The sequence below is a fragment of the Plodia interpunctella genome, chromosome 5 (assembly GCF_027563975.2).
Source record: "Plodia interpunctella isolate USDA-ARS_2022_Savannah chromosome 5, ilPloInte3.2, whole genome shotgun sequence".
In the NCBI taxonomy this organism is placed as follows: Eukaryota; Metazoa; Arthropoda; class Insecta; order Lepidoptera; family Pyralidae; genus Plodia; species Plodia interpunctella.
In genome coordinates, this window is record NC_071298.1 from 3,350,585 (window position 1) to 3,376,159 (window position 25,575).

General features: G+C 36.7%; 4 protein-coding genes across 10 annotated transcripts in view; 2 read left to right on the plus strand and 2 right to left on the minus strand.

The window, feature by feature from the left end:
• Positions 1-2,621: 2,621 nt before the first annotated feature.
• Positions 2,622-4,119, minus strand: Archease (archease). The gene is made up of 3 exons (XM_053745816.2): positions 3,864-4,119; positions 3,741-3,765; positions 2,622-3,035 (listed from the first exon to the last, which is right to left on the minus strand). Exons 1-3 carry the CDS (start codon positions 3,928-3,930, stop codon positions 2,645-2,647), a joined length of 483 nt encoding a protein of 160 aa, XP_053601791.1. The 5' UTR covers positions 3,931-4,119; the 3' UTR covers positions 2,622-2,644.
• A 915-nt stretch (positions 4,120-5,034) lies between these two features.
• LOC128670275 (uncharacterized) lies at positions 5,035-9,176 on the plus strand. The gene is made up of 4 exons (XM_053745815.2): positions 5,035-5,402; positions 5,638-5,727; positions 6,215-6,322; positions 8,932-9,176. Exons 1-4 carry the CDS (start codon positions 5,178-5,180, stop codon positions 9,070-9,072), a joined length of 564 nt encoding a protein of 187 aa, XP_053601790.1. The 5' UTR covers positions 5,035-5,177; the 3' UTR covers positions 9,073-9,176.
• A 1,480-nt stretch (positions 9,177-10,656) lies between these two features.
• Fip1 (Factor interacting with poly(A) polymerase 1) lies at positions 10,657-16,598 on the plus strand. Its single transcript, XM_053745798.2, has 9 exons — positions 10,657-10,893; positions 10,973-11,191; positions 11,398-11,581; positions 12,034-12,171; positions 13,136-13,206; positions 13,984-14,089; positions 14,509-14,828; positions 15,748-15,815; positions 16,255-16,598. Exons 1-9 carry the CDS (start codon positions 10,753-10,755, stop codon positions 16,415-16,417), a joined length of 1,410 nt encoding a protein of 469 aa, XP_053601773.1. The 5' UTR covers positions 10,657-10,752; the 3' UTR covers positions 16,418-16,598.
• A 1,412-nt stretch (positions 16,599-18,010) lies between these two features.
• pum (pumilio) overlaps positions 18,011-25,575 on the minus strand; it is a 62,627-nt gene continuing 55,062 nt past the window's right edge. For 5 of the 7 annotated variants that reach the window (XM_053745783.2, XM_053745786.2, XM_053745784.2 and 2 more), the window contains 8 exons: positions 24,479-24,656; positions 23,889-23,986; positions 22,297-22,507; positions 21,240-21,408; positions 20,745-20,903; positions 20,073-20,267; positions 19,605-19,810; positions 18,011-19,363 (listed from right to left, as the gene is read on the minus strand). In XM_053745783.2, coding sequence (XP_053601758.1) covers positions 19,117-19,363; positions 19,605-19,810; positions 20,073-20,267; positions 20,745-20,903; positions 21,240-21,408; positions 22,297-22,507; positions 23,889-23,986; positions 24,479-24,656 — 1,463 coding nt within the window. In that variant the 3' untranslated portion in view covers positions 18,011-19,116. The remainder of the gene's footprint in view (positions 19,364-19,604; positions 19,811-20,072; positions 20,268-20,744; positions 20,904-21,239; positions 21,409-22,296; positions 22,508-23,888; positions 23,987-24,478; positions 24,657-25,575) is intronic. The other 2 variants (XM_053745787.2, XM_053745788.2) reach the window with 2 other exon arrangements.

Consider the following 25,575-nt stretch of genomic DNA (forward strand, 5'->3'; position numbering starts at 1 on the left):
ACTTTGGTATAGTTACCTACCTAATATCAATAGTAAGTATATTATATAATACACAAGTACATAATAGTAGTACCCAATGTATATATGTACATACTCTTTATTTTATCCTTTTTAGGCAATACGGCATTGAATAAAAAATCTTCTCTTTGGATTATTTTATTACATTATTTTATAGACCTCACGCGGTGTCGTCGATATAGGTATAGACAATAACAACTTCATTACCGTTTATTATGAAGTATTGACTAAACTTCTTTATTTTTGTTTATTTCTTTATTTACTAATATAAAAACAGCGTAAATATAAACTTATATATGGTAAACAAATAGGTTTCTTCCGCCGCCGTAATAGAGCGTTCGTTCGGCGAATGAAAGCGTTCTTCGGAGTTCACTTTCCTATCATTTCTCCTCAACTTCACACAGTCTTCGGCATCCTTGAGCCAGCACTTCTTGGGTTTCCTTCTTCGCCAGTACCAAAACCAGGCAAAAGCGGCATAGCCAAATATTTGTTCATTTTTTGAACAAATGTTGGGCTAAGGGTATAGAAAGCTCCTATTCCTTTTAATCTAGCCAGTCTCACATAAAATTTGGTACGAATATTATGAAATGAACACAAAAAATATCATTTTGCAACTGTAGTGTAGTAAAATAGTAAATAATTTCATCTTGCCATGAGTTTGACCTTATGAAGAACCGGACATTACAAAAATTATTGAGATTTAGTTAGTTGTATTTAACAAAGAGGATTTAATCGTATTTAATTAGATATTCTCAACTTCTAACAGTGACCCGGGATTCTGACTCAGGGAGAGTTAAAGGTTTTAATCACAAGGGGCCACTGCAAAGAGTAAAAATAGAGGGGAACAGGGGCCTCTAACATATAATGAAATTTAAAACTCGGAGTAAACAACCAAAAATTTTATAAAGAAATAAAGATGAAATATGTACCCCAAGAGGATGAAGTCCCTGAAAAAATAAGCACCAGATGACCAGACACCCCCAAACACAGCTAGTACTGTCGGCTAGAAACTCTCAGACGTTCTATCGTAAAAATAGCGCTTATGTTGTATGCTATTTTATGTTAAATCTACAGTGCTGACAAGAAAAATATTTTCGGAATTTAAATTTTATTTAAATAAAAAAATGGCAATGGATACGGAAATCAATATTATAAAAACGGAAGTGATAATAGAAAAATAGACTTTTTTCACAGACAAGTACCATAAGCAAAATCATCTAGAATGGCGCGCAAATATCATAGACATTAGAAAATATTTTTAATGATTTTAGGACGTGTGTATACACTACATTTTATTTTTGTTTATTTTACTGCGCATACTATTTTAGTTCGAAGAGATAAATATTATGTACTATTTATTACTTACTTGAGTAAAATTAGAAAATCACTATAGAAAATACAAATTGACTTATATTTTATCGACGAGACACCGAGAGCCTGAGACTGAATGTGTGAAAAGGGCATTCTATTGGCGGATTTGGCGGCAATTTTAAATATTTATTACCTAATTCAATGGCCTCAAAATAACTTGATTTACATAGTGATAATTTATATTGTTTTGATCAGCGTTACAAATCGATAGATGGAACCCAATATAGGTAAGCAATATGTATTTGAAGATATCTTAAGATTTACCAAGTGGTAAAAGCCCAAAATGAGCGATGATCACAGAACTGTATGAACTTTAACATGAGTTGGTAAAATCTTACCTTAGTTCTGACTTTTACAGTAACATCACATAAAAGCGAAAACCACTCAACACGAAATTTCGAAAACTACTGAGCCGATGAATATTGAATTTAGCAGGAAGGAAACGTCCGCTTAGACAGTTTTTTCGGAAATTCTATCCCTAAAATTTGAAATAGGGTTTGTCACGTTTGTATAAAACTTAATTTTTTAAGTGAGACACATGTAATAATCTAATTTAAATATATGTAGTCAATAAAAATCGCATTAATTAGCTTTTGATAATTGCAACCCTAGAGAGGTTAAATGGGGGTTACAAGTATGTACGTCGCGGTCGCGAATTATTTGTATGTATGGAAAACATTTGGTATCCGAAATTAAATTCGTAAGACCATTTAGGTCCGCGACAGGTTGCACGTATGTATGGAACTTCGTCATTTTTAAAGTGAGATACCTACCTACATGAAATTTAATACAAAAAATACTCTTACATGCAGATAAAATATAGGGTGTCGAAAAATATGAAATGAAACTTTTTTTCAATAAAAATTTTGATCTACCGCCTTTGATTAGCTAACTTGGGATGTCTAGCGTCGTGAAAAATACAACGGGATATCTTGTGGGAAACAGAATACGTTACAGGACGTATTTCGGGAAAAGCGGATTAGGCATAGATGAAAACTGAGTGACTGAATTTGACCACTCTTGAAGAATATGAGATAAAATGATTTGAGACTTTACTTTGATTCTTTGTTTAGAAGACTACGAACCCGTGCAAAGATACGGGAAAAAGCTAGTTTAGTATACATATATACAATAAGTATATATATTTTAATTTTATTAAATATAATTTAATCCTTATACTAACAATTTTTCTCAATATAATGTTGTAGAGATTAATCAATTAAACAAAAATATTTAACAAAATGTATGTATATTTTCAAATATCAATGATTACAAAAACTTCAAACTTATTATCCTTGGGCTCGTCAATGATCTGCATTGCAGAATAAGTTATTGCTTTCACCTCCGTGCCCTGTGGGTGTTTGCCAATCTCAAATTCCTCCCCATAGCACTTGCAGACTATCCGGAATTCCTCCATATTAAATTCAGTGATTACCAACTTCTTGCAAATTAAAAATGGTTCTACCGAGAACAAAAAAAGTAGTTCATCTAAGAAGTGATACAGCAAACCCATCATGTCATCTGCTGTGGCTTCTATTGAATGTACTTCTTTTATCTGGACATAATCCAGTTCTGTCATGTACCCAAACATTGCCATGCCACATTGTTCAAATGCTTCCTTCAAACTGTCACCCCATGCATGTAACCTGTAATTATATAGATTGCTATTATTATTTTATAATTACATTATGTATGTTGTTGAATAAGTCATCATTGAAGTTGCAAGTTGGGCCCTTATGTTTGATTCTATTAAATTTAAACCATATACTATTGTAGTTGTTTTTAAATATAACTAGGAATAAACTCACTTTGGAATACATAAGTGACCAAATGTATACTCTTTAAAAAATGTAGTAAAAAAACAATATTTAAAAAAAAACTTTTCAACAACAATTAAAGCTATTAGTATAGATTAAAACTTTTGATGTTTTATTAATTCTAAATTAATAAAAAAAAATCCTTATTATACAATTCTTTGGAATTTAGTTAGGTAGACAAAATTAGATTTTCTAATGGTACTGTGTGTTTACATATGTGTTAATGATGTATTTAATTTGTAGTATTTTTTATATATTATATAAAAAAATATAATAAAATTTATCAATTTACATAAACTTCCATTAACAAATTTTATTATTTTATCTACATACTATATATAATGAAGAAAGAAGATAGCTCATATTCAAATTCACCCACTCAACTGTGTCTGTGTCACTTACTGTGATAAGTGGGTGAATCTCATGTTTTAAATGCTTAATTTCATCAGTTCCACGAGTTAAATACTAGTTAGTTAATAGTCATTTAGTGAAAACTCTTCCAGGATATATTTATAATTTTTAGGTTAAACTCACTGAACATCAGCAGTGTGATCCAAATCTGCAAAACAAAAACATTTCAATCTATTAATTCCTATTAGGTATTCAAATTCAAAATAAGGCGTAAGTGTTTATAAGAAACGAAACAGAATATATTACATTCGTATTTAATTGGTGGAAGCACAAAATCATCTTCAGATAATCCACCTAATTCTTCATCGATCATTATGTTGTTTAACGTCGTTTAAAAATTAGTCAAAACAAGCATGCTCTTTATTTAATTTGCAACGAACAATAGCGATGCAGATGTCGTTGGGAGCCGGTAGTTTCGTTTATTCTCTGATGAAATCCTTCGTGTTTATCTTTTGTGTTTGCAAAAATAGACTTCTTCACATCTATTTTTACCATACTACCTACCTGACGTTGACAACACTGAGATTTTGCGCGACCAACTGTCAATGTCTAAGTTGTTTTTGGTAACATTTTTTCATGAGGTAAAACAAAGGGATCTAGGGACTACAGCCATTAAATCAAAGAAATGCATCGCGTACATACCATAGATTTAAGTGCACCGGACACGGATTTATTAAGCACCTACTTGGTACACAGCTACTAATAGGGCATATTTATCCCGCCAGAGTACAACACTGTATGTTAGGTACACATAAGCTTTGTCGCCTTTTGCTATGTCGGTTAAAATGTTTATGAGTACTTTATTAATCCTTTCATTATGTAAGCATTCGTTTGTGAAAATATACAACAATGTAGCATATTCGGGTGCCGAAATATTGGGAAAAATCGTTTTCCATAAGATAAAAATTTTCGAAAACTATGGGGTACGCCTCACGTTGTAAAATTTTCGAGCCAGTAAACGGTCGAAAATAGCTCTGAACACTTCACACGTTCAAGATCTTCAGTCAAAATCTAGTTTATATCTGTTTATGACCACAGTTGACCAAATAATGCAGAACAGAACCTAAAATAGTGTTATTATTTTCAGGATCCAAATCCTTCTTTTTCCTTTAAACCCGCACCACGGTTGCGTAGAAGGTATTTTTTGTCGTAAATCTGTAACAATATTGAAAATTGGAGCTTTTTGCCTCTATTGGCAATGTTTGTGTACTTATCTTAGTTTTACCAGTAGCGCCATCTACGCTGAACTTTGCATAATACTCCCTATTATTATATATAATCATAAAATCATCAAGTAGCTAATCTTTGATTATAATGCAAAACAATACATCTAAAGTTATAGCCAAATAAATATTGTTTTAAATTTTAAATTCTGTCGTTGACTGAATTTAAAAAAAAGAAACGTCAAAATAAAAAATTGAATATTCTGCGTTCGAAAATATTGATGTTCAATTATATTATCTGGCATTTATTTTTTGTTAGTCATTTATGCAGGAGTCAGTCAATATTAAATTTATTTCATTTCGATTTTTGTGAACATTCTCAACAGACGTTCCAGATATGGACCCAATCGCAATTTTGCAAAATAGAATCGAACAACTAGAAGCAAAGTTAGGTTTAGCAAATGTTCCTCTTGATGGCCAACAAGGGGACTCTGCTACATCTAATCTGTTGAACACGTCTCAAGCGATCAACAATGCTACTTTGGGACATGAGAAATTGTCGGAGTCTATGCAGATGGCTTCAGAGCTGAACAATTACACTGATCCTAATTTGGTAGAAAACGTGAGTACATTACTTCATAGGAACTAGATTGGCGACACCTGGTCTGGGCAGGTTGGTTAAAATATTTACTCTAGACTGGATACTCATTCACTGGATGTATTCCTAGAAAATTCCCACAGACTTAGGTAGTGAGATATAAATTTGTATTAGTAGTTTTCTGAAACTAGATGTTTTCAATTAATCTCTTTAATATAATAGCTTTAAGAATACAGTGTAAATTTATTTATTATTTCAGATCCAACAAAACAACATGCATATGCAGGAAGTGGCTGCAGCTGAACCAGTCTTGAGGCATCATTGTCAGTGCATGCATCGTTGTAAACAGGTATGCTTTATTTGCTTTCTAAATATCACTTCAAGTTTTTCTACTTAGTGTGTTATGGATAATGCTGCCATTTTTTTTTTAGTCAAGACAACTGACAATTTGCACTGTGTAACTAAAATCCATTTGTAAATAAACCTGAATACCAATGTGCATGTTTTTGTTCTTTTTCTTTTTTTGGGAGCAGATAGTTTACAATGAAAATGTGATTGATCGACATAAACTAGCTGTGCCCCGGGGCTTCATTCTGTGGGAATTTTGGGATAAAATTTGACAAATTTCATAACAATCAGTCTAGTAGATTTTTGTGTGAAAACAAACTCTCACATTTATAATATTAATAGGATTAGTGTATTGACTAATAAATAAGTGTAAAGTTTTCTTACCTCTAGTTCTGATTTTCCATTTTTATCAAATTTTTAGGATTATTCTATTGCATTAAGTATACCTGTAATGGTAGAAGTAAAAATGTGTGAAAAAAACTTTTCAGGCTGAACCTGTATTGGACTCTGAAGCCATCCAACAGGTGCCACAAATGCAAGAAACTGTAAACAACATGCACGCAGCTGCTGCAGAAGTGAAAGCAGAAGCTGATGCGGTAATTTAAATATTTTGACATAAAAATAGTCATTATAAGTCATTTCAATGTTCTCTTGGACTGGCCTTTGTCAACATCAACATGCAAAACCAATAAGTGGTTTAGAATAGGAATTATTTTCTTAGAAACATGATGAATCAACATGAAGGTAACTATAAGTTATACTACTATATATCTATACTTATAATAAAACTGTAACTGGACTATGTCTGTACATAGGAGATATTTATGAAGAATAAATAGGAGAGGACTATTTAAGGTCAATAGAAGCCAAAACATTTTTTTAGAATTTTTGTTTGGCTGTCTGTCTGTATGTTAGTACGTGCATCACACAATCTACTGAATGGATCTGCATGAAATTCGGCACAGAGATAGAATGTGGCCTGGATTAGAATATAAACTTTGACTCTGTGACTTTGTATCCCGAAATTCTATCTCGAATGGGGAGAAATAGGGAGTAGAAGTTAGTATGACACATACAATTTTAGATTTACGTTCATCTTTAGGTTGAAGGTTTAAAAACAAGTTTGTAATTATTTATTGTATAAGTATTAATTTCGAAAATTTTACTTAAAATTTGGAGAAATACGGACAATTAGTTTTACTACCTGATAATAAATGGCGCCACATGTGAACTCATAAAATTTAAAATAAAATCATATATTTAAAATAATTATAGTTCCCTTAAATTATTTTTTTGTTAGAAAAAACAATAGTTTATTTTACTCTAGCCATCGAACACTCACCATTGAATATAGAAGCTGGCTCAATTTTAATGTAATACTAGATGGCGCCACGAGGAAATAAAAAAGCAATGTCGATTCGAGTGTCCGCCGGGAAATTATATCTATCAAACTCGAAATACGTACGCACATAGCTTTTGGATGTTCGATTCGAATAAAACAATACATTTTTCTTTTGCCTTAAAGGTATCAAAACTATGCCTTCCCGAAAACGATCTAATCTTTCTTCCGTTTCTGCGCACACTTGAGAAGGTTGACAGAAAGTCGACCGGATCGTGACAGCATCACAGCGTTCCAAGATCGCCTCTAGATCCCCACTCTATGAAAGAGAATCATGTTTGGATGCTGCCTCTCGATCTATATCAATAAAGTATATTGACTTTTCTCAACTTGGCTTGGTTTTCTAAACATACTTATATGCCCGCAATATCGTGTTTCGAAATGGCACGGAGAGCCCAAAGGAATGTGTTGTTCATCAGGCAAAGCTGGACTGCCACTGGAATAGTTGTTATATGGAGAACATCCACAATCAAAACTAGGCCTATAATAGCGCGTTCCAAACGACGTTTTTTGGAGCCAAAATAATTTCAGAAGGAGCGTTTATCCTTCACGAGCGTTCACCTTTAAAATTCATAGCCAAGTTTATCATCTAAATAGTTCATTGGTGCTGATTGACGTTCCAAAATTTCTGTAAATATACTTTGTACTTAGACGATTATCAAGACAAGGCAGATTTGAGGCTACTGAGGCAACAAAAAACTATTACCGTGACGATTTGCGAAAAACCTATGTCTTACGGATGGCACTAAATGCGCTGAGTTAATTTCAAATTGATAAAGATTAAATTTGGCAGAAAGGTAGATTATGGATAGGAGACGTCCGCTAAGAAAGGAATTTTGGAAATTCTTTCCCTAAGGGCGTGAAATAAGGGTTGCAAGATTGTATGAAACTTCGTACATTTAGAAGTATGCGCCATTTTAGATTTAAATTTCCAAACTATCCAAATCCGTTGCCGTGGGATTAGCGATAAAAGACTGCCAATAATTGTTTTGAATTTTAATACTATAAAAATCAGTAGATGGCGCAGTGTATTTTATTCCCGTTATATTTCTTGACTCCGAACCCGACACAAAACCGTGAAAGTACGTTTGTTTGGTAGTTTGTACATCTACACACTTTAAATAATTAACAAATCTGGAAATTTCACATATCTGTAGTCAGTCGCATGAGTACGACGAAGGGCGACCAAAAGTATTATTCCTGTGGGATTTACTAGGAATGGCTCTGCAATATTGCATTGCTTTATTTATCATATATCCATTCAAACAGTCATGGATACAGAACAAAGCACTTCTAGCTTCCAGCCCAATAATTCCTATTAATTTTCCATTGACAAACACAGAAGTTTGCAGAAGTATATCTGGAACAGCCATGCTTTTCCCATAGCCTGTAGCATGTTTGCGTTTATCCAGCGCTCAGAATTTGTTTAGTTTCCAATTGGGAGAACTAGCAATACAACAAAGTCCGAAAATAAATTTCTGAATTTTTCAATCCCATTCCAGTTTTTCGATCTCAACTAATATCCTAATATTAATTTTATCTATGATCCTAATCCTAGCCTAATTAATATTATAAATGCGAAAGTAAGTTTGTTTGTTACCTCTTCAATCTATCCACTCAACCAATCTTTTTGAAATGTTGCATACATATAGATTGAAATATGGAGAACATAGCGTGCCTTTCATCCCGGAAATTAAATGTTACCGTGGGAAATTTACGCGGGCGAAGCCGCGGGCAAAAGCTAGTTATCAATAATGTTAATTTTATCTTTAATTTGGTATTTGATTTCCTTTTATTCTTCCACAGGTTTCTCTTGGAGTGCAACAATTGGCTGAGACATGTGGTTCTGCCGCATCGGAAGCTGTTGAACAGATCGCAGGTGTTGCTCAGAAAGTAGCGCAAGTTGAGGATAAGGTGTTCCCCAAAAGAAGAAATGGACTTGATTAAAATAACAATTTATTCAAACATTTGGTGCTTATGCTTAGTTTTGTATTTTGTTAATCCTGCTAACTTATTTGATATTTTTATGAAATTACACAGTATTTAATATATCATTTTTCTTTCTCTTCTGGACCAAAGTTGAATTCCACGAGTAAAATTATTCCTTTGGTACCTTCCAGGGACTATCACAGGGACCATGGGCAACACTGAAGTTTTCATTCTTGTTTCCATCAAAAGATGTAAGCATGTGTGTGTGCGTCAGTATTCAAGCAGCTGCTGTTTGTGCCGTGCCAACACAGCCAAGCAGCCTAGTGCAGATATAAAAAAATGTATAATATCTGATTGCTTTTTTATTTATTGGGGTCAACAAACAGTTTTACACAAAATTAGGCTCATGAAATAAAAACACTTTAGTTATATGAAAAACTAACACCGTTAACCACAGTTTACCAGAAGTTGAGAGCTTACACTATCCGGTATATTTATACATACAAAACCTATTTATTTATTTTTGTTTTTAGGGTTCCGTACCCAAAGGGTAAAACGGGATCTATTACTAAGTTTTTAATACAAATCAAAAAGAAAAGAATTAACTCACCACTTAGGTGGATAATACCTGAATTTTAGTAGACTAGCTTTTTGAAGGAACTAACCCGTGTTGAAAATATGTCAATGTCCTTAAAGTACTTGTTAAATAAGTCAAACGATCATGGGAGCTTGTTTGCCTGCATTGGTTCTGGACCTTTTTTAACGAAAAAGGGAAGAGAGCGAGAGGCTCTCATGCGTGGTCGGGCTTTGCAATATTTCTTGTCACTATCGACTGTTGTAGTACCTACCTACTAATTCCATGCATGGTTTATACTGCTTCGGCGAATAGGGCATATTACGCAAAGCTTAGCGCAGATGGCGCTACTGGTACAACTAAGATACACAAACATTGCCAATGGAGGCAAAAATCACTAATTTTCAATATTGTTGCAGATTTAGTACCAAAAATACCTTCTACGCAATCATAATGCGAGTTTAAAGGAAAAAGGAAGGATTTAGTGGATTATCCTGAAAATAATAACACTGTGGTCATAAACTGATATAAACTTGATTTTATTTAACTGAAGATCTTACCTGTATGAAGTCCATATTTTAATAAGTCTACGTGTGAAGTGTTCCGAGCTTCTTTTCGACCGTTTACTGGTTCGAAAATTTTACAGCATGAGGCGTATCCCATGGTTTTCAAAATTTTTTTATCATATGGAAAACGATTCTTCCCAATATTTCAGCACCCGAATATACTACATTGTTGTATATTTTCACAAACGAATGCTTACATAATGAAAGGATTAATAAAGCACTCTAAAATAATCGTTTTAATCGACATAACAAAAGGTGGCAAAGCTTTTGTGTACCTAACATACAGAGCTGTACTCTGGCGGGATAAATGGCAGTAATACTTTCTATTATCGTCGTTTCTTTCCATTTTCTTTCCCTCCCTTGGATTTTATCGAGACTTTAAAGAAATGATATCATTGTCACTATAAGAAAAAGTTTTGACATTGGCATATGTCATTTTTTCAAAATATTTTTTGACATTTAGTAGGATTTGCATTTGCATTCGGTTTTCGGTTCGGCATCGGCATTCAGTCTCCAATCCGACTATAATTATCAATACAGCTTCTTTCTAAGGATAAAATGGCAGACACTGCTGTGGAATCAGCTCCTGGTGATGAAAATGATGATAGTTGGTTGTACGGTGACTCTACTGCGGAGCAGGGTGAGGAAAACAAGGAAACCACTGAAAAGGATGCTGCAGAACAGCCAACAGAAGCCGCAGTAAGTTAGCATGAAATAAGTAAACTTAACCTTTGATATGTATGTTTTATGGTTTTTCAAAACACATTTAATTTTACAGGAAGGCGAGGATAAAGACCAAGATAACAATGAAGCCAATAATGATGACTCCTTGAATGACGAGCACTTCGCGGATGTGGGACAAGATGCGCAAGACCAGAATGGAGACGCTGACAGTCAGGATAATGGGGACTCAGATTCAGATGACAGTGATGACGTGAAAGTCACTATTGGTGAGATCAAATCTGGTCCCCAAGCTTATGCTAGCCTCAATATTAAGGTGAGTAATTTCCTCTGGTAGAACTGTATTTCTTCTACAGCCTTTCTTACCCCAGGCCCAATTACCTGTAATGTTTATGCCACACAATGTTTTTTTTCCATCAACTTCTGTTTACTAACTCTTATAGTATAATAGTAGTAGTAGGTAGTATTAGCAAATATTCAGTTGTCAACAGGTTATATATTAGTATGTTATTGATATTTCAGCGTGGTGTTGGTATAGTTGCTAGCGGAGCAGCAGAGAAACCTCGAGCCAGCACTACTACAGGAGGCAAAGTTACTCTAGAAGATTTGGATGGCCCAGGCAGCATCAATGGAGTCCCGGCTCTTGAGTTTAACATTGATACAATAGAGGATAAACCATGGAACAAACCTGGTGCTGACATTTCAGGTGACCATTTGTTATTTTACTATTTTCTCCTGTGTGGATTTGAGATAAAAGCATTTAATGTGTTGTTATTGAGATTGTACGGGCAGTGAAACAAATTTCTTTGAAATTTGAAGTTTTTGTACTAAAGTGTATTTGTCATTATTGTATTAATCATTATTTCACTCTCAAAAATTTACAATTTTATAACATTGAGGATAATTTTGACACTTCAAAACCATCCTCAATATAATATTTTAAAATAAATAAATATTTATGTTCTGATATATTTTACAATATGTCACAAGTTTGTTAATCAACAGTAAAATTCACACAGTTGATCATTAGAATATTTGTAAATTTTAATTAGCAGCCCTATAAGACTGTGATCCTATTGTCGTTCAATTGTCTTTATTATCTCCTGGCTCGGATGATTATGCATGTTATATATCATATCTGGATGTATTGTTTAACAGATTACTTCAACTATGGGTTCAACGAGGTGACGTGGAGCGCGTACTGCGAGCGACAGCGGCGCATGCGCGTGTCGGAGGCGGGCGTGGGGCTGCACGCGGCGCCGCGCGCGCCGCCCGCGGACCTGCGCCGAGCGCCCGGTTATTGCTTACTCTACATTATCCTACCTATATACATTTGACATTGACATTATTCCTTTTATTCAAAACGAGCGTTCTTTCAGGCCTTGCTCGTGTAAAACCGCCATAAAAAAGTAGCCTTTGTTACTCCTGAAGGTTTTGTCTGTTTCTGTGCCAAAATTAATCGAAATCGGTTCAGTAGCTTTTTGAGTTTATTTAATACAAACAAAAAAAAAAACAAATACAATTTTTTTCTCTTTATAATATTCATCATCCTCATATCGCGTGTGTTACTGCTAACACTGGTGTCAGATTTTATTCAAGTCTCCTAAAGGCATCTGACATGGCTTTTACGACTACTTACCTCCATCTAGTGGCAGGTAGTCGCATACACACTAGGGAACTAAACTGTCAACCAGTGTGCAGGTTTCCTCACGATGTTTTCCTTCACCGAAAGCAAGTGGTGGTCTATGAAAACACAAAAATATATGGGTCAGATTGATCTACAAACTCATATGGCACGAGTAGGATACGAATCTGAGACCTTTCGATCCACAGGCGGGCATCTTATCCATTTGCACCACCACCGCTTCAGTTCTTTATAATATTAGTATGGAAGTATGCATTATATCTTTATATTGTTTGTTATATAATTGGCAACAATTAATATTAGTAAGTTCTTAAAGACAGCATAGACTGGAACTCAATGAGAATGTTGTCACTGCACCTTCAGTCAACAGTTTTAGGAACAAATTGGATAACATCTCCAAACTTCAAGACACACACGCATCAGCTTAATGAGCTGCTAGTGTGTTATAAATAAAAGAAATAAATAATTTGATTTCATATTCAGATGCATATAATGTGTGCAGTAAAGTTACTTATCTGAGAACCATCCTTAGAAACTCATAGGTTTTTTTTATATTGTTTTTTTCATATTTTTCTTGGGGATTATCTGTTTTATAACATTTGATATACCTTCTAGGACCTCCAAGGCCGGATGAGATGCCTCCTGCAATGGGCAATAACTACCAAAGCAGAGAGAATACTATTCAGGTGAGTTTGATTAATAAAATTGTGATACATCCTTTAATATTATTATTTAAAGTAAATTTGGTTCACATTTCATTTACTCAGCCATATAGTTAGGAGTTGTCAATTGTAGAATTGTAATCTTAAGATACAAAGATGTGCTGAAGTGCTGATGTATGAAGTGTTGGGATATAAAACCTCATTGGGAAAAGCAACCCGCTTTAATACTGCAGTGGGGAGGGCTTTGGTTAAAACCAAAGTCCATGAACTTTTTAACTTGTTTAGTTTTTAATTGTGAGGACCTTTAATTGGCTCCTTTGCTATTATAATAAGAAGGACATAGCTACCTTTCATCCCTAATTAACATTGCTCCCGTGGGAATTGTACGCGGGCGAAGCCGTGGGTAAAAGATAGTATTTAAAATAAATATTTATTCTCCACTTTCAATTATCCTACACATTAAGTATAAAGTTGGTACATACTAAAAATCCGGAACCCTTATAATTTTGTCTGTTCTTCACACTGTTAGACTATTACCATGTTTTTTTTTTCGAAAACATAAGCTTAACAGTTTCGGAGATCAGGAGGGAAATTTCGATCGATTGATCTATCGGTGAAAAACACCTACAGGAGTCCTGATCCCTCAGGACTCCTGAGGTAGGTGTAGGTGTTTTTTGACCATGTAGGTGTATGGTATGATATTTGATGTTTTTACTCAACTCAGCAGCTTTATGAAGGTCGAACAGACAGACAACATTGTAGATGGTGTTAGACAGACAGTAGTAACGTGGATGTGTGCAGGTGATGACGGCGGAGCGGCGCGAGTACGCGCGGCGCGACGTGGCGGAGTACTTCCCGCCGCAGGAGCACTACTACGCGCCGCACGCGCCCTACGACGAGCCCTGGGGTTCTACCTGCTTTTTTATTTTTTTGCTATTTTATTAGATTCTTCACAGTTTAAACCAGAGACCGAGAAAACTATATAGACGATTGAAACCAAATGAAATAGAAATTTTCCATACAACTTCCAGGTCTGATCTGGCTAATCTCATAAAATATAGCAGATTGGGCCGGACACGAGATGCCCTCGTAACGTGCCTTGCCCAAACCGTAGAGAAACCTATAGACCCCGATCTTTAATTAACACATGAGAAGAAACGAGACAGCACTGACATACTACAAAAGATGTCAGTGTCAGATTCATTATCTGTCTTAAATTTACTTCATTTGATGATCAGCTTGAAATATGTGCCAAATTCGCTTTCAAAATATGTCAAAGTTTCACCGGCAAAACATAACTTCTTAATAGTTGACGTAATTTTCCAGGCCACCCGGAGCAGAGTGGTTGGGCCCCGAGCGAGATCAAGGAACTGACACCCGGGCCCCTGGCCCCGGCCAACATGGGCCCGCCGCTGGGCCTGACCCCCGCCCCACACGCCGCTCCCGCGCCCCTCATGCCACCCTCGCACATGATGCCCGCCCCGCCCTATGTCTCGCCCTACAGACACCTCCCGCCGCATTTGCATGAGAGAGAACGCGATAGGGAGCGAGAGCGGGACAGAGATAGAGAGCGGGATAGAGACAGGGAGAGAGAAAGTAGGATGCGGGAGCGGGACGACCGGGATCGCAGAGACAGAAGAGATGAGGTACCCTTTCATTCATTATTTCTGATTGTTATTCTTAAAAATTTTCATAATGTAAATAAGTTTGTGTGCGTGTGCATTGAGTGAGCACCCTCTAATTTTAATAAATACAATATTCGTATACGTTGGTTCGTAGAAATATCAAGTTTTGCTTGAAGATTGAGTGAGCACAAAGAACCATTTGTAATTTTTTAATTATGGCTCTTGATTATTAAAATTTAATAAACCCTGGCTCTAGACAGTTTTTACTAAATCACCAAGATTTTTCTAGCCCTCTGTGAGAACTGAGTGAGCATACATTTAACTATTTATCTGTTCTAATTGTTTTAAAAATTCTAAGATAGGTTTTACACATTTTTTCAAACCTTTTACTATTATATTTATTACAATTAGAGGGTGCTCACTCAATGCACACGCACACAATAAGATTTGCACCTGTATATTTCTGATAATATACGACACAATAGGAATATCTACACAGAAGATAATTTGCCTATTTAGATCACGATTGATAATTTAAAAAATTGTTTACTTTTAACGAAACGTTACAATTTTTCCTTTCAATTCTTATTATATTTTCGATTCTAATATAGGGAAGCTTTTAAGAGCATCGGGGCCAGAGAGAAATGATAGGCTTTTTTATATTTATACTATTTCGTATTTTCCAGTATTTGGTGCGCCCGTAATATTTACTTTAGAACGTCGTGGTAATATAAATAAACTAGCGGCCCGGTTTCACTCGGGTGAAACCGTGATAAATTATATATCTAAACCTTCTTGTTAAAACCGTACAGAAATCCGTCCGGTAGTTTTTGAGTTTATCGCGTTTATACACACAAACGCGACAGGGGAATTTCTTTTTATAATATGCAAGGTAACACGCATGTAACTTTGAAAATGTAAGTGTATATTTGATCTCCAGGAGGAGCGAGACCGCGACAGAGACCGAGACCGCTCGCGCTCCATCAAACCCGAGCGGATACGAGAGAAGTTCGTAATAAATTACACTTAGGGCCTATTGATAAAGTATCTGATAGTCTATACTTTTGTAACATATCCAACAGATAGCATTAAAATTGTGTTGAATAGAGCTAACCGGCCAATGAGGCAGATTTATCTAGCAGTTATTATCTGTCAGGTTTAATGTATGCAATTTTATATGAAAGTGGTGAAACAGGCCCTATTATATATATCTGACTAATATTTGTAAATCTTGCAATAATATAGCATCAAGGATTTTGATGGCTATTGTTTTCTTTTTAGTCCAATTGCGGCAAATGTGTTCAATAGAAAGCTATAATACTTTTTTTTTAAATGTTATCTACAGTAGCATAATCTCCCGTGGTATTGTTTTAATTCTTTAAAAGAAATTTATAAAAATGTGGCGGTGGCTGCTGCCATGCTAAATTAAATAATGTTATTATTGCAGATCGTACCGCAGAGAGCGGTCGCGCTCGCGGTCGCGGCGCCACAAGTCGCGGTCGCGGTCGCCGCGTGCGCGCGGAGACCGCGACCGCGACCGCGACCGCGAGCGGGAGCGCAGCGTCAAGCCCGGCAAGAAGGAGCCGAAAGAAAAGGACGACGAGAAATAAACGCTTTGATGCCGCATAAGACGTTCCAGTTTTTAAGATCAGTGCTACTATTGCAACTACTTTTTTGAAAATATATTTTTGTTTTCATTTGTGTAACAGTAGTACATTCAACGCTAATTATTTCGGCCAATCAACATCAATATTACTGAAGTGGAATAAAAGCATTATTAAAGTTTGGTCACTCAATCTTGTTGTCATGATGGAGGGACCATCGTTTATTCTCAAAATATTTATGCGCAATTAAGAGGTAGGTAGGTACCTACATTTTTACTAATGATAGCAATAGTAGATTTATATAGTATTATATTTTTATAGATATAGGACAGAGATCCGGGAGTATTTTCAAAATAGCGTAATTATGATGTGTGTTTACGGTAGCATATGGTAGATTTATAGCACTATATCCAACTAATATTATTAATGTATGTATGCTCAAATTCAAATCATTTATTCAGAAATTAGACCTTCACAGGCACTTTTTCTCGTGACTCTTTCACGCAAAATCTGTTATAAAATTTTCGGGATAAAAAAGTACGCCTGTATTTCGTGTGCGTTACTCCAGCTAGAAAGTATCTCCCACAGAAATTTGAATAGAACCTATAATTAGTGCCTAATCAGCTATGTATGTGCCCGGCATAAAACATTTATGCCTATCGTAGTTTTTTTTTAAATGGAAAAATGATTTCTGCTGGAGTAACGTTGTTCTAACAAGAAAATTTTAAACTAATAATCGGAGAGAAATATTGTTCCTGGTCAGGTAGCTTGTCTGTGGAAGTGCCGCGAAATTATGCAAATACTGAGATTTTTGCTGGAGTAACGTTTTGCAAAATTGTGTTTCTCATAAACCATTACAGGTAAGCATGTAACGCACACTGATTTTTGACTCGTGGTCCCACCAATAAAGTCCCACTAGCTTTAGGGTCGTAGTTCCACTTTCAATAAAAAAAAAATACCAAGAACCACTGATATACACATACCTACCTACGCGTTTGATACACGGGAGAGAAAGAAAATAAACTACAAAACACATAGGGGTACTTTTTATCCCGAAAATTCCACAGGAGTTAAGTCCCGGTGCACAGCTAGCATTTTTATATTTATAGGACATTAGGGAGTTGGGTATCAGTGCTGAGATTGTGTAGTTGGCGGTACAGATTTCCAACCCATGTTTTCAGTTTCTTCCCAAAATGCTTCCCAAAATGCTAGGAAGAAAAGAATAGTTTTTAGAGCTTTGATCAATTTAAAAAGGTCATCACTATTCTATGATTCCCTTTCTTTTAATTGTTAAAAGTGGCAAAAATACTGTACGGCCGGCGTTGAGTTTTCAGTTTCTTCCCAAAATGCTAGGAAGAAAAGAATAGTTTTTAGAGCTTTGATCAATTTAAAAAGGTCATCACTATTCTATGATTCCCTTTTAATTGTTAAAAGTGGCAAAAATACTGTACGGCCGGCGTTGAGTAACCAGTGAATAATGCACCAAAGACCCAAATTTATAATTAAATTTCGATCTTCCCAGGTTTTTGGAAGTAACTGGGAAGACAGAACAGAGGAAACCGTTTCTGGTATGGCATCAAAAACGAATGAAACAATACGTTCTTTGTAATATTATTACAGAAATGCTTTATTATAATTAATGTCTAATATATGGATCATCATATAAATGTTATCTAGTACAACCTACGGGCGAGGCGGCCGACGCGGCGCTCAGTCAGACCTCGCCACCCCTGACGCCTCGCCTTATTCCATCACATACAGGTTTTACAAATCATTTTGTTAACATTTTTGTACAGCCATATACAATAATTTTATTTTCAATTACATCTAGACGTAAAAAATCTGAGGTGACGTAGGAAACTACGCTTCCTATAAAATTTTACACGGGGAATGAGGAGCAGCTACGCTTGTGACGTGCGACCGGCAGAAGGTAGACCTCGGAACTACAACTATCAGTACAGGACTTTACAATCATCACTATAACCTAACCGCTAACGTTTCTACACTAACATAAGCATCGTTCACTCGATAAGCGCTCGCTCCACTTTCGGAGACTAACTAAATAACTTATACACATAAAAATATACAAAAATATCATTTTCACAAAATTATAATCGACAAACTATACATTCCGGCACTAAACAATATTCGATAAGCTATGTACGATTTTAAAGCCGGGTTTTAAACTTAAACGAGAGCTGACTTGAATATTACAAAATAATATTAGAATCACGACTATAGTGCCGATTGTCTAGAACTGCCTGCGGCATTTCTTCCTCACTTTAGAAGATTCAAGGTCCCCTAGCCCAGCTAATAGTAAATCTACAACGCGCTAAATTACGGAAACGCACGGGTTCATCGACCGCTCGCTTTCCTTCGATTCATAAATTACACGAGAATGAGACGTTCAAATATTTATACATAGATTCATACGAACAACGAGTAATACTAGAACACTTAGAACTAGAAACGCAATAAACGCTACGCCGCGGGGAGGCGACGGCCGAGCGTTCGGTCGGCGCTGTACAACTATGGTTACAGTATACAGTTACGGTTAGTCTCTGTACATCAGTCTGCCGCTATATGTACAGGGCGCCGCTCTATAGATACAAATGTACAATCGAAATATTCACAAAATTTATAATAGGCGGGGGGGCGCGCGCCGTCGCTAGTTCCTCACCGCGGGCGTTAATACTTTACACAGACTACAAGACGGGGTTCGGGGGCGGAGGCCCGATGGGGCCCAGTTCGGGCGCCTTCATGAAGAACTTCTCCAGTTTGGCGATAATGTGCTTGCCGTACGTGTACTTGCGCAGCGACCCGATGTGCGGCCGGATCTTGTGCATCAGCACCTTGCGCTGCGTCGGCTCGGCCACGTCGATCATCTTCTGCACCACGTAGTTGGCGTACTGGTCCTTCATCATCACGTGCAGCGCGCTGAGGAACGAACGACTACCGTTAAGTCAGTCAAGAAATCGGGGACACCATTCCGGGCGGTAATGTCCATTATTAATCAATATCAATTGAAAATAGATACATGAATAAGCTTTATTTGGGTTTTGTAGGGTGAAATATTATCGATGTCACTCATAGCATTTTTGGGTCTTATGAAAGTGTATTATATAAAATGGCTCATTTGAAATATTTACTTAAAATCATGAATGACAATGTGGTCGGTGGTGTGTGTACATACTTGTCGTTGAAGCCGCAGAGCTCGTCGATGAGCAGCGCGCGCTCGGTGCGCGAGGCGTGGCACACGCACTTCTCGACCACGTTGCTGGCGAACTTGTGCTGCGACAGCTGCAGCACCTTCCCGCGCACCGCCGCCACCAGCCGCGCGCGGTCCTCGGCGGCGCCGTGCTCCAGCACGTGCTGCACCACGTAGTTGCCGTACTGGTCCTGTCGGGAACGAGTATGTTACACTAATAGGTTCGTCCGCCGCGTGTGGGTTTGCATTTCACTATCACATATACAGTAGAATACACAATGACGGCCTTTAGGAAGATTGATAACGCGTACATATAAAAAAGTTCGCAAATAGAAAGACAAATAAAAAATACCTCTTCTTCATAGTGTAATCCTAAATCACCTCGTCTCTCTCTCATCTTTGCGTGTTGGCGGTGAAAAATAAACAGGTCGGGCGTGCAGTGGTGCAGGATACCTGTATGAGCTGGTCGGTGTGCGAGTGCAGCTCGTGCAGCACGGGCGCGGTCTGGTCGGGCGTGCAGTGCTCGAGGATGCGCTGGATCACGCGGCAGCCGTACGGGTGCGTCGACAGCGCGTACACCTGCCCCGCGAACGCCGTGATTATGAACTGCAGCGCCGACGGCTCCACGCACTCGATACACTTTTGTACCTGCAAAGTACATGTTAGTTGTAATTCCAAACTTGATTAGTGTTTCACTTAAAACACGCAAATCCTACGCGGGACGGGAAATCGCGCGATACGCTTACTTTAGCCTTTCAAACTGAGGACACGCTCGCTCGCGGCGACTCGCTCCCATCATTATATGATTCTCAATAGGAAAACAGGTCTTTTGATAACCATGCTAATTTTTTTTGTGAGGAAGTTAATGGCCTGAGTACTCAACATATAGATTTTGGAGAATTTCACATTTTCTGATTTCGGTTAATACACTATGTTTTTTTTTTTTGGGTAGTTTCTCATCATTGATACGCATCTTCGCAACTTTTTTAACATTTTGAGTTTTTTTTTATACAAGTAATTTAGCCCTGTATGTTTGGTTGGGTTATGAATGAACTAAAAGAACATACGGTTTTGAAACCACACCATTTATGTAATCATATAAGTGATAAAAATTATGACACTTACCACATGGTTGCCGTTCTGATCCTTGACACATTTGAGCACATGTCCGTCCAGCTCGCGCACCACCTCTTGTTGTTGCTCTGCGGGGATCGACTCAAGAGCTTTCTGGATCACTCGGCAGCCGTACATCTGCAGCGCAAGCGCTAGCACGTGACCGCGGACCTGTAGGGAAAAACTTTTGTCACCTAAATGTTGTAAACTATGACAGTTAAAAAATACTAGTCTTATTATATAACGATATCGAAGTTACGCGTAAGATGCTGACAGAATCAAATGTTCTATAGTAGTAATACATTTCTCAAAAAGGCGTCTAAAAATAAAATATTACTAATTAACCTAAAAAATAAGAAAAGTTCGTTCTCGATTGTTCGCCTTTCTACGTCCATTTGACGATTTCCATTTAAATCGGCGCTTTCACCACGCATGCGCAAATCCCGTTACGCCGCGTCGTTTTTGTCCAGCCATAAAACGAATATAAACATTATCATAATAATTTACCTTTTGCGCCAACGTCGTTTTCTGTTCAGTGGTTCCGAATTCGAAAAACTTTTGAATGACGTAGTTGCCAAACACGTCAGTCATGAGATTATAAGCGGCTCCGATAATTTCGTTGAAAACCATTTGTTTCTCTTGAACTGTGGCCCGTTCTAACTTCTGTTGAATAAACCTGTAATAAAAGACCGTCCTCGTTAGTGTAATTATGTGGGGTGTTACCGACTTGCAACATAATCACGCAAGCCTAGTATATAAACGCGAAATGTTTGTGTATAGAAAGTTAGCAAATATGCTGATGACATGCGTGCCGAATTAATAATATGTGGTTTCATAAAATAAAACGTTACTCTCTAGAAAAACGCTTTTTTTAACTTAATTTAATTTGCTAATTTCTTCGAGCACGATAGCATAAACATATATTTATATCATCGAAAACAAATATGAAAGATGTCACTAATCTTAAGAATTGCAAACATTTAGTTCTTCTTGAACTTCAACATAAATGAATATACTTCAATTTTAGATTTATTTCCTCAAATTTCTTGAAATTATATATTACGTTGTTTCATAATCATCTTTTGATTACAACGCCTAACTGATTATACAGCTTCACGTAAATGTGCCGAGTGTAACTATGTGTATTTTACAGCAGTTATAGTCTTCTGTCCATCTAACTTATCCGTTTCTACTTTGCGTGGAGACTTGAATGATGATTTATTAGTTAGTACTTTCTGTAATACACAGACACGCCGGTACGAGAATCAGCTAGGACCCAACCTCGAGTGAAATGGGATAAGGGATTAAGAAGAGACGCACATTAGCAAGCTTATGCGATACGCCCTCTTGCTGTAATACCTGCCGAACTAATACACTGCGATACCACGAAGACTACAGGCCCGAGCACCGAACGTGTATCCAGCATGCACAGCAAAATCGTATGGTATTTTAACGCACGTGTACACGCGCGTATTCACGCATGCGTTGGGATTCCATACAACCGTGCAGAAAAAATGCGTGTGATACAGATGTGCGTACAGGGTTAAACATGAAGATAATTCACCTAGAACCGTGTTGATCCTGCGAGAACTCAACGATGTGGTTGGCGAGGTCGCGCAGCTGAAGGTTGGGGAAGCGGTTGTTCCTGAAGTCCTCGAGCAGCCGCGAGCGGCCGGCGGGCGGCTTGTCGGCCACCAGCGCGCCCACCGACACGCCGCCCACTGCGCCCACCGCGCCCACTGTGCCCACTGTGCCCACGCCCGCGCCCACGAGCTCTACAACCAAACAAACAAACAAACATTCTCAGTTATGCCACCAATTACAGTAACACCTAATTATTTACTTTTTATGTAATTGCCTTTTGCTACTAAAATACTGTTTTACAAACACATATATTATTACACACATTGAAAATAACTTCTGTGATCCAATATATTATAGAACATAATGAAGAGTTATGTAATCACACTAGCATATAAATTCTTACATTATTATAATAAACGATAACATAACGTGACACCCCAAGATAATAAATTGTTGAATTACAAATGGCCAAGGCGAGTTTGACCACTGAATACCACAGGTATACGAAGACATCTTATTCTTTAAGAATACTCATAAAGTTCCTTGGTAGAAGAAAGAAAGCAAAATATAAAGTGATATCAAAATAAATTCTAAAGTTCTATTAATTGAACATCATTTTAACAATACCAGAGTAAACCTTTTTTATCGAGCGTTTTATTGCTAAACACAGTTAAAAAAGATCTCAGATTTTAGGATTTTATCAAAGTGTCGCGACTTTGATAAAAAAGGCATTTAGTATTACTTTCAACTGCCGACTTACCATCATATAGAGGTATGTTACAAAAATTCGTAGGTATTTCTCTTAACTACACTGACCACTAGCGCTTCAGAGATTACAATAATGACAGTATGTGTACCTTTCTAAAGTCAAGTAAGTTAAGCATGTAACGAGAACTTCCGTTCTTTCATATCAAGGATCCCCTTGATTAAAAATTAAGGGTGAATAATATAATAAAACAATATGAACTAATTATGATTTATAGAAAAAGGAACGGGAGACTTTTCCCTAGCCGTGGAACACATTAACAGCCTTTTAAAAAATATATACATAATTAATGGAAATCTATATGCTGGGCAGTTCATTACCTTGACAATCGGTAAAAATATATCTTGCCCACCAAACACACTTATTACTTTCAATTTAGCAATAATGGATAAAATTCCTATCTTTTTTTATTGTGTAGAAGAACAAGACTAATGTTTGTAAGAGGAAGTTAAAAATTATGGCTGTTTTGAACATATTCGTTCAATATATATACGTATTTGAATTTGATTAAAACACTCAGCATAGAAGCCCTTGGGCCTCCACAAGTGGGATAGATAAAACTGTTTGCAGCAAGTTAACATATTGATACCTGAAATAAGAATTGTTTAAATTAAAGCAGCAAATTTATTAGCAAAGTATGCAATCGGTTATTTCACAATCGCATATAATACAGTAAAGTGTATTTACAAGTGTTGAATTAGGAGTTAATGTAATTTACAATTACTTTGTATGTACAATATTTACAACTTTCATTTTATGACGCCGCGAACATAATCAATAAAAATATGGCATCTCTTGTCACTTACCTGAGATAGTTCCCACTCCGCTGAGTTTGCTGAGTAACGAAGATGAAGATCCGAACATTCCGTTTGACGTGAGACCTTGTGCTAAGCTGCTCACAGCTCTGTAACGTATACAAAGCGCTGTTCAAGAATAGGCTCATTGTAAGAGACATCATATTCAGACGAAGACAAACTAAAAAAAAAAAGCATGCTAAATAGCAATTCTGTACATGGGTAAAACCAATCTCGTTATATATCTTATATAAATATATACAATTTACATACGTATTAGGAATGTATACATCCAAAACACTCACGCCAAAGCTTATTACATTAAAACATAAAAATTTAATCTGAATCATCTAGTGGAAATCAGTTTCCTTTATTAGTTCACTATTTTAATTCCAATAAAACGCTTGCCAAATGTACTAAATTTTTATTGGATTGACTATTTGTCAACATTTTTTATTTAGTGTCGATCACTGAATTGTAAATGGATCTAATCTAATGAATCGGGAGACAAGACTAACCAATAGTTATGACCGCCTAATATATAACAATGATATCGTGAACAAAGCGAGTATGGCGCGAGTGTTGTTTGCTTTGTGTGGCACCTGTACTTGGCGGTTTCAGCGCCGGGCGCGGCGGACACGGGCCGCAGCCCCACGGGCCCGAGCGCGGGCGCCAGCGTGGGCGACAGCGGCGAAGGCCCCCACTTGCGCGCGTACTCCTGCAGCGCGGCTGCCGGCCCTCCGCCGCCGAACTCCAGAGAGTCGCGCCGCGTTCCGCCGCCTGCAACATTACCTCCGCTCTCCACTCACCGTTCTGTGCCGCCGCTCGTACTCTATACTGTACACGACTCGCGCGCATACATGTGCGATATGTCTATGTACAAAGTTATAGATGTACGCTCACAATTTACACTAGTAGATCACAGCGATTCTTGTAGCTTTGGGTGCGCGGGCATACGCCATGTCATTCATTCTTTATCTGCTAACTTAAGTATACCAAAAAATAATATTTTTATTACATCAATGAAAAACTGTTACTATATTCTGATCAATTCAATCTTTACTTAAATGACATAGTGTAAATACCGCGAAATGGATTCTTGTTATTAAAAATCACACTAAATATACAACAGTCGCAATAAACTTAAATAATATATACAGTATTTGCTCAAATCAACGTGCGGAAATAAAATTTTAGTATTCAATATATTTTAGCCAACTACGCAAGCTAAATACGGACACATTAAACAAAACGACAGTTTATTATCAACATAGGCTTACTTCGAAATTACTATGTAAGTTCTACTGCAAACACATAACAATAAATTAGTACAAATATTATAAAATTTGGATAAAAATGAAATGAAATTAGTCACTGAAAATGAGCCTCGTCAAATTATATATAATGATAATGTGAGTTTATCCGAAAAACATTTAACTTATTCAGTGATGTTACATACACATCTAATTTAAAAAGGAATAACAATTATTTATGTACATCACATTAATAAAATCTGTTATTGTTAGTTTAGGGGCACATAAATTAGTTAAAATTTTACAAATACCAAGTTGATTAACTTTTTAGTAAAATTAACGGTTCCTGATTTTGAAAAGATTTTCTTGAATTAAAAAATTCGGACTGGAGCTATATCATCATAACCACGGTAAGACATAGTTTTGAGAAAAACTGCAGGATTCCT

Excerpts from the sequence above, each read along its gene's own strand:
- Archease (XM_053745816.2), bottom strand. The coding sequence starts at position 3,930 with ATGATCGATGAAGAATTAGGTGGATTATCTGAAGATGATTTTGTGCTT. Across the intron at positions 3,766-3,863 it reads TCCACCAATTAAATACGAAT|ATTTGGATCACACTGCTGAT; the intron begins GTAATATATTCT and ends TTTGTTTTGCAG. Across the intron at positions 3,036-3,740 it reads GATCACACTGCTGATGTTCA|GTTACATGCATGGGGTGACA; the intron begins GTGAGTTTAACC and ends ATATAATTACAG.
- Fip1 (XM_053745798.2), top strand. The coding sequence starts at position 10,753 with ATGGCAGACACTGCTGTGGAATCAGCTCCTGGTGATGAAAATGATGAT. Across the intron at positions 11,192-11,397 it reads ATGCTAGCCTCAATATTAAG|CGTGGTGTTGGTATAGTTGC; the intron begins GTGAGTAATTTC and ends TTGATATTTCAG. Across the intron at positions 12,172-13,135 it reads GGACCTGCGCCGAGCGCCCG|GACCTCCAAGGCCGGATGAG; the intron begins GTTATTGCTTAC and ends TATACCTTCTAG.
- LOC128670275 (XM_053745815.2), top strand. The coding sequence starts at position 5,178 with ATGGACCCAATCGCAATTTTGCAAAATAGAATCGAACAACTAGAAGCA. Across the intron at positions 5,403-5,637 it reads ATCCTAATTTGGTAGAAAAC|ATCCAACAAAACAACATGCA; the intron begins GTGAGTACATTA and ends TTATTATTTCAG. Across the intron at positions 6,323-8,931 it reads TGAAAGCAGAAGCTGATGCG|GTTTCTCTTGGAGTGCAACA; the intron begins GTAATTTAAATA and ends ATTCTTCCACAG.